At 55.5% G+C, this 8,063-nt stretch overlaps 1 protein-coding gene and 1 long non-coding RNA gene across 2 annotated transcripts; one reads left to right on the top strand and one right to left on the bottom strand.

Annotated features, from left to right (window-relative positions):
• Positions 1-1,769: 1,769 nt before the first annotated feature.
• On the bottom strand, positions 1,770-2,421 carry LOC105504064. Its single transcript, XR_001000567.1, has 2 exons — positions 2,151-2,421; positions 1,770-2,038 (listed from the first exon to the last, which is right to left on the bottom strand). It is a non-coding gene; the product is annotated as an uncharacterized LOC105504064 (long non-coding RNA).
• A 1,329-nt stretch (positions 2,422-3,750) lies between these two features.
• On the top strand, positions 3,751-7,847 carry DPM2 (dolichyl-phosphate mannosyltransferase polypeptide 2, regulatory subunit). The gene is made up of 4 exons (XM_011931309.1): positions 3,751-4,825; positions 5,114-5,203; positions 6,291-6,393; positions 7,160-7,847. Exons 1-4 carry the CDS (start codon positions 4,823-4,825, stop codon positions 7,216-7,218), a joined length of 255 nt encoding a protein of 84 aa, XP_011786699.1. The 5' UTR covers positions 3,751-4,822; the 3' UTR covers positions 7,219-7,847.
• Positions 7,848-8,063: the final 216 nt, after the last annotated feature.

Consider the following 8,063-nt stretch of genomic DNA (forward strand, 5'->3'; position numbering starts at 1 on the left):
CAGACCGCCTCCAGAATCCTGCCACCTGTGACTGTCTGACTGCTTAGTGCTTCAGCTGTCCCTTCCTGTGTCCTGGGGGACCTGCTGGCGGCCTCTTCCTGGGAGCCATGACCTCACACCCCACCCACACTCCAGATCGAGACCCCTGCCTCCCCCGGCGAAAGTCCTCCCGCTGCCTTGCAGCCTGCACTTTGCACATGCTCACCCCCAGCACAGTCCCGCTGGCCCCTCACCTCCCATTCCCTGGGCCCCTTCCCAAAGACTCCTGGTCACTGCCTGCTGTGCAGTCAGAGGCCCAGGGTCCAGCAGCCCGGCGGGAACGGGTGCTGCCTCTCCTCCCTCCAGTTAGCTCCAGCTCAGGTCTGAGACCCGTGCTGAGAAAGGTCTGAGCACTGACGGTGCCCTCTGCCCAGGGCTGGGTCCTGAGCAGCTGGTTTTCCTGCAGGAAGGTTGGAGCAAGCAAAGTCCTTCTCTGCCCTCAGGGTCAGCTGCCCCGACTGGGGTGGATGCCAGAGAGGCAGGTGGGCTGTGGCTGGACTGGTCCGGAGCTGGCTCCATTGCCAGAAAAGCCTCAGCCTTCCTCTGTAAGCATCCTCCCTTTCTGGGCAAGGGGGAAGGGCTCCTTTAAGGGGTGTGCTTTCCCAGCGGGGAGCAGTCTGGCCCTGCCCCCTACTAAAGCCTCTGCTCTCAGCACTTTCCCCCAAGTCCTTGTAACTTGCTTGAAGGTGGGTTCTGGCTGCCAGCCAGTCCCTGGACAAACTCTCCTGCCCCTTTAAAATTTCACTCGTTTTGTATAAACCCAGCAGGCTGGTGTTTACTTCGCCCTGTAGCTTTTTTCATTTTTTCTTTCCTTCTTCTTGAGTTCGCGGTTCAATATTGTCTCCTCCCCCAGGTGAGGGGAGGTGCTGCTTTTCTGCCCCACCTGCCGGCCGGTTCCAGCAGTGCTGGGGCCCAGCTGAGGGGCCGGGATGGGGGCTTCTCTCTCTGGGAGGGGTGCAGGTGCCCTCCCCAGACTGGGAGGGTTCCTTCCCTAGTTCCCCATCTTCCCTTGCTGGTGAGAGTTGGGCTTCTTGGTCTTGGAACTCCCTGGCATTGGGACCAGAGCATTTCTAGCATTTGTTGTTGTTTTACTCACCTAACCCTTAGAAAATGAATGTTAGAAGGTGCCTGCCGAGGTGGGACAGAGTGTTTACTCAGGCTGGAGAAGGCTCTGCTCAGCTCTGAGAGTCCCCTCCTGCCCCACAGATACTGGCACTTTAAAAAGGAAGCTGACCGCACTGTGTCCAGACGAATTCACCCCCAGAAGATGGGGGGAGTTCTGTCCTGCCCTTCTATGTCTGTGTGACCTCACCCAGCCTAGGAGGGAGGTGCATTCAGGGTAGATTTGCCTCTCATTCAAAGTTCTGGGGCTTTGGGCAGAAAATAGCCGGCTTTGGTGCTGTTGGGGAGGCTCCTCCAGACCAGGAACCCCGGAAGGAGACAGAGCCTGCCACATCCTCCCACGCCAGGCCCTGGGCCAGGGTGATTGGACTGAGAATTCGGCCACAACCAAATTGATGCTGGCTGGAGCCAGAGGCCAGAAAGCCTGGCTTTGTTGTTCCCATGTGGGAGCCCTGTCCTCAGCCCTCCTGTCCCCTTGAGCTCAGTGAATTCCCACCAGGCGCCCACAGCTCCTGGACTTCAAATTCTATATATTGAGAGAGATGGAGAGTATATCAGAGATATTTTTGGAAAGGAATTGGTCTACGCAATGTCAGTTTGGAATCTTCTTGAAAGTTTAACGTTTTTATTAGGAGATTTAAGAAATAAAGGTCTACAATATCTTTAGGGTTTTTTTTTTTTTTTTTTTTCTCCTGTTTACCGCACAAACTGACCACATGGCATGTCTGCCAGGATGGAGGGTGTCCATGTTTTCTGTCTAGGGAGGTGATCAAGGAGGTGTGGGGAGGTGTCTTTTTTTTCTTTGAGTCCCCTCCTTTCTAACAGAATGTTGCCACCACTACTTGAGTGGGCTGTGTTTGTTCCTCTGTCCCAGCTTCTGTTGTAGAAAATAACATTGTTAGGGGAAATCAGCCTAGTGTCAGTGTCTTGGTTTGAGGGGAAAAAATTAAATGTTTCGGTTTTTGTTTCTTTTGCTGTCTTGTTTTTACCTTGTTACTTTATCATATTGGCTTTAGGGTCAAAGGCAACATCAGAAGGAAGTCAGATGTGGATAGTGACATTCCAAGGGTGGGGAAGATGTAGGGGTCCAGGGTTCTCCCCGTCCTGGCTACAGGCACAATCACCACCACCTTCATCGTTCCAGATTCCTGAGGAGGAAACTGAGAGGGCCTTTACCTGCCAGCCTCATACTAAGCGAAAGCTCTGTCCTCAGGGCCAAGTTCTAACCACTGCCCTGTAGACCTTCTCTGCAATCAAGTGGCCTCTAAGGAGCACGCCTGAGGACAAATAACTGTGCCTCAGTTTCCTCACCTGCAGATGGGGTTATCAAATAACGCGAGTGTGCAGCCTGACCGATAGGAGGTGTGAATGTGTTCCCAAACTAAAGCTCCAGGCTGCCATCGTTTATAGGCCCAGGCTTGCCCTGGGCCCCTCACCCCTGTTTCTGACCCTCCCAAGTCGCTCTGGGACAGGCAAGTCACTCTGGGTCTTTCATGAGCTTGGAGGTGGCAGGAAGGTACAATGGTACTGGCCAGGCCAGGAGGAATCAGGCCACCAGGGCTCCATCTCTATCCCAGGATGGCATTCACCCCACTCCTCAGGGCTGACCCCCACTTACAGCCTCTAAACCCTGAAGGTGGATTCTGCCCCTTCCTCTGTTATATGCACACCCGGGGAGGGAGGTAAAAGTGGGCTCCTAGCTGAGCCCAAAGTCTCCTGAGAGAGAAGGGAAAAGAATCGGATTGTAGGTTTAAAAATGTTGCTCTTGGCCAGGCACAGTGGCTCACGCCTATAATCCCAGCACTTTGGGAGGCTGAGGCAGGAGGCAGATCACCTGAGGTCAGGAGTTTGAGACCAGCCTGACCAACATGGAGAAACCCCATCTCTACTAAAAATAGAAAAATTAGCTGGGCGTGCTGGTGGGTGCCTGTAATCCCAGCTACTCAGGAGGCTGAGGCAGGAGAATCACTTGAACCCAGGAGGCAGAGGTTGCAGTGAGCCAAGATCGTGCCATTGCACTCCAGCCTGAGTGACAGGATGGGCTTCCAACAAACCAAGGAGATAAATGCCAGAGGGAGTGAACCATGCCAGGCTCAGAGCACATCTCTCCCCAAAGCCCCCAGGTGGGAACAGCAGGCCAAAGGCCTCCACATAACCCCTCAGGGAGGCCTGGAGTCCAGATGCTGTACTCCAGGATCTAAACAATCACTGAATTTTAAAGCTGGCTGGTTCAAAACTCTTACTTTGGGCCGAGCGCGATGGCTCACACCTGTAACCCAAGCACTTTTGGAGGCTGAGGTGGGCAGATCACCTGAGGTCAAGAGTTTGATACCAACCTAGCCAACACAGTGAAAACTCGTCTCTACTAAAAAATACAAAAATTAGCTGGACGTGTTGGCACGCGCCTGTAATCCCAGCTACTCGGGAGGCTGAGGCAGGAGAATCACTTGAACCCAGGAGGCAGAGGTTGCATGAGATGAGAACATGCCCCTGCACTGCAGCCTGGGCGACAGTGAGACTCCCATCTCTGGAAAAAAAAAAAAAAAAAAAAAACAGCTCTTACTTTGGGCCAAGCCTCCACGGGGTGCCAGGGATACAGCAGGAACCTCAGATCCTACCCTCAGGGAGCTGACAGGGCCGGATCAACAAGTGTGTCAGTGAATTAAAAGGCACAGGAGGCTGGGCACGGTGGCTCAAGCCTGTAAACTTTTGGAGGCTGAGTTGGGACGATTGCTTGAGCCCAGGAGTTCGACACCAGCCTGGGTAACATAGAACTCCATCTCTAAGAAAGAAAAAAAAACCCTTCCCAGCTGGCTTCCCTGAGGAACGTGGCGTCCCAGTGAGACTGGATGGATGAGGAGCAGCCGCCGGTGAGTGGTGGGGGACCGCGTTCCTATCTCGGAGCTGAAGAAGGGTGGAAGATGATCTGGCCCAACATCCCTTTGTTCTCAGAGGGAGGACCCTCCAAGACCGGGGAGGGGCCTGTGCGTGGGTTCCGGTCCGAAACATGTCTGGGCTGCTGCGAGAGGCAGCCGGTGAAAGAAGGGAGGGGACATCCGGAGGGTGGCCCGGGAGGCCAGGCGATGGTGAGGAGGGCGCCTCCTCTCCACCAATCCAAATCCTCCCCATTCAAGCGGGCTGGGGACAGACCCTCCCCCGCCCATCCTAGGCTGGAAAGTGAACATTCTCTGCGCCTTTCCCACCTACAGACTAGTTACGGCCCCCAGTTCCCGTGTCGGCTTCACCACTGACTCGGATTGGGATCTACCTTTCTCTGAGCCTTGCTTTTCCCATCTGAAAAATGGAACTTCCGATCCCGCACTCCCATCTCACTCTGACCCCAGGACTTTGGGATACTTAGAGATTGGCTTTTGGTGGGGCGGCGACAGGACTGTGGCCATGAAGGCCAGGGAGTCTGGGTACCCAACTCGGTCCCATTCCCTAGGGAGATTCGGGCAGCAACCGGCCTCACAATGCTCTTGAGAACTACACTTGCCCGATATGCAAAGGAGAGGAGGCGGTTCCTGCTAGTCTCGGACGACGTGGGCCTGAGCCGGCCTGGGGACTACGACTCCCGGCGCGCTCCGCAGTCCAAAGCCGGAAAAGCGTGAATCCGGAACCGGATGTGGCTTGCGGCTCCGGTGACTGAACGCGCGGGGAAATGGTGAGATTGGGACAGAGTGCCGGAGATAGGGGCGTCTGGGGGTAGGGTCTCGGATGCTCAGGAGCTGGGGCATGGGCACTGGAAAGGGGATTGCTCTCCCGCCCCCCCTATTGTACGGACGACAACGCGGAGGCCTGGCCATTCTCTCCCAGCCTAGAAACTGATCCCTAGTCAGCCCTCTAGCATCTGTTGAATGGGAAGCTTAGACGGTGATCGGGCCGCGACGCCCCGCCTCCATCAGTGCGCCAAAATAGTCACTTCGTCAGCTGAGACCTCCCTTTTCTCCAGGCCACGGGGACAGACCAGGTGGTGGGACTCGGCCTCGTCGCCGTTAGCCTGATCATCTTCACCTACTACACCGCCTGGGTGATTCTCTTGGTATGTCATTCTCCCCGTCCGCTGCTCACCTTCCCGTAGCCCTGGCACCGCCAAAGCAACTTCTATGTAGGTTCTAGGCACGGCGCTGGCTTCATTGCCTGCCTCATCTCCAGAACAACCCTATGAGGAAGATGCCAGTGGTGCCGCATTTTATAGATGAGATAGCTGAGGCTCGGGGAGAAGGATCTGGCCCAAGATTGCATCCTTAGCTGCTACACTTAAAACTCTGTTTCCAGCTTGCTTTGACTTTTGGGGGAGTTATGTTCCTTCTGGGTTAGCCTGCTGACTCAGGCATGGCGAGCGCCAGTGATATCTGTGAAGGCCTTTAGGATACTTTTTTCTTGTGGGAAAACTTGTTGGTCATTGCTTAAGAAGTGCAGTGTGTTTGGAAGTGCAGAACTTGCTATCCTTTAGGGAAAAAATATTAGTGAAGAATCCCTGGAGGCCCAGGTTGGGAGTCAGTCGAGGATTCCTCATGTACTATTTGCTAGGCTGTGAGTGCCTCAGGGCAGGTCTCTTGTCCCCTGTTCTCTTGTCCCCACCACCAACCTATGGCAGGCACCAAAGCAAGTGCCCAGTAAATACCAATAAGAAATTAAGGAAGGAGGCCGGGCGCGGTGGCTCAAGCCTGTAATCCCAGCACTTTGGGAGGCCGAGGCGGGCGGATCACAAGGTCAGGAGATCGAGACCATCCTGGCTAACCCAGTGAAACCCCGTCTCTACTAAAAAATGCAAAAAACTAGCCGGGCGAGGTGGTGGGCGCTTGTAGTCCCAGCTACTGGGGAGGCTGAGGCAGGAGAATGGCGTAAACCCGGGAGGCGGAGCTTGCAGTGAGCTGAGATCCGGCCACTGCACTCCAGCCTGGGCGACAGAGCAAGACTCCGTCTCAAAAAAAAAGAAAAAAAAAAAAAAAGAAATTAAGGAAGGAAACAAACCACGACACCCAAATGCCGTAATCTTAAAGAAAAGCAAATGCAGGCCCAGTGCTCTGAATGGGCCAACCCCTTAGATGGTGGAGGTGGTATGTTTGGGCTTGGGGGCTGGGCAAGGCGAGCAAGGCTCACCAGAGCTCTGCCCTCAATGCCAGCCATTCATCGACAGTCAGCATGTCATCCACAAGTATTTCCTGCCCCGAGCCTATGCTGTCGCCATCCCACTGGCTGCAGGCCTCCTGCTGCTCCTGTTTGTGGGTAAGTCATCACCTCCTCCCCTTGATCCCGGGCAGGGTTTCAGGAGGACCCCACCACTGAACGTGCTTCCACACTTTGGCACTGCTGGAAGCTCCTTGCCCCGAACTCATCCGTGAGGTTTTCCTGTTCATCCTTCGAGGCTGCCAGTCAGTAACCTCTGGGTTTCCTGGTGCCCCAGGCTTTTTGGACTCCAATGACCTGTCCCCCTCTTTCCTGCCCCCAACCCCATCATCACTCTGCTCACACCTCAGTCACCCTCTTGTCACCCTGGCTTCTAATTCCTGCACCTCTCTCTCTCATAGCTTCCTAGGGGCGGGAACTGTGTCTCCATCATTACCGTGCATCTAGAATGGGCTGTGGCACTGAGGTTGTGCTCAGAAAGTCATTTGGATGAGTCAGTCAAGAGCCGGGTGCCTGGATGATGGGTGGATGGATGGGTGGGTGGGTGAGGTGTAGGAGGTGGGTAGGTATGTAGGTGGACAAGTGGTTGACTGGGTGATCTGTAGATGGGTGGATCTTGTTCCCCTTGGAATCTGAAACACTAAATGCAGCATCTTGCCTGAGGCAGGCACTCGGTTGGTGTTTGTTGAATGAATGTGAGTGGACGTATGGCTTGATGAATGACTAGGGAGATGAGCAGGTTCCCTGGAGGGTGGTTGGGTAGGTTCACAGCCCTGCATGTGGGTGGCTCTGCTGTGTCGTGCCCTGGCCTCCCAGCAGCCCTGAGCTTAGATATCACGTGGCCTTTCTGGTCTATGTATTCCAGGACTGTTCATCACCTACGTGATGCTGAAGAGCGAGAGGGTGACCAAGAAGGCTCAGTGAAGGTCCCGCAGGGATGAGGCTGCCAGCCCCTTCTCTGCTTCCCCTCCAGCACAGGGACCAAGTAGGGGAGCCTGCAGAACCTCTCCAGGCACAGTGGTGCCTCAAGCCTGCCTGTCCTGCAGAGTCCCCATGACATGGAGCTTACCCCTGCCTGACCGGAGCCCCCTCCCTGACTCCCACTTCCAGAAGCTAGGAGGGAGGAATACCTGGAAGACTCCAGTCACCCCCTTCTTGCTCAGGGCCTAAAAGATGCTGGTCTCCCAACCTCACTCTCAGACTCCCTGCCACCTTTTCCCCTGGGTTCTGCCATGTTGCCTCACTTCCCCTCCTGTCACATGCGACATTGGACTTAGCAGGTTCTAAGTCCGCATGTGTGACCTCTCTGACCTCTCTCCACAAGTCCTGCTCCTCCAGCAAGGCAGCTTTCCTTAGCCTGACACAGCCCAAGACCCCACAAAGCCTTCTGGACCTGGAACGCCTGGGGAAGGACTGACAGACCCCAGGACCAGCCCTGGGGCTCAGGGCGTATTAGCTGCTGACCGACCGCTCCTCATGGAGGCCCAGCCCCAAAGCCCCAGGGCTGGCCTGTTGGGGAGAGCTGAGCAATAAACACGGACGATGTGTTTGTCTCTGTGCCGTGTTCACCCAGGCTCGGCGCTGGCGCGGGCTGGGAGCGGTCTTGGGTCAGGAGATCCTGTACAGTGGGGGTGACTCGGGCCTTCTGCCCTGACCCTGCGCGCTGGGGCTACAGCAGGGACTGGGAGAGATGTGTGTCCTACCCAATGGAGCTCACAGCTGGGAGTCACTGAAGGCCCTGGCACCCCTGTGCCATGCCTCCTCTGTGC

Source organism: Colobus angolensis, unplaced genomic scaffold, assembly GCF_000951035.1.
Source record: "Colobus angolensis palliatus isolate OR3802 unplaced genomic scaffold, Cang.pa_1.0 Scaffold9, whole genome shotgun sequence".
Taxonomy (NCBI): Eukaryota; Metazoa; Chordata; class Mammalia; order Primates; family Cercopithecidae; genus Colobus; species Colobus angolensis.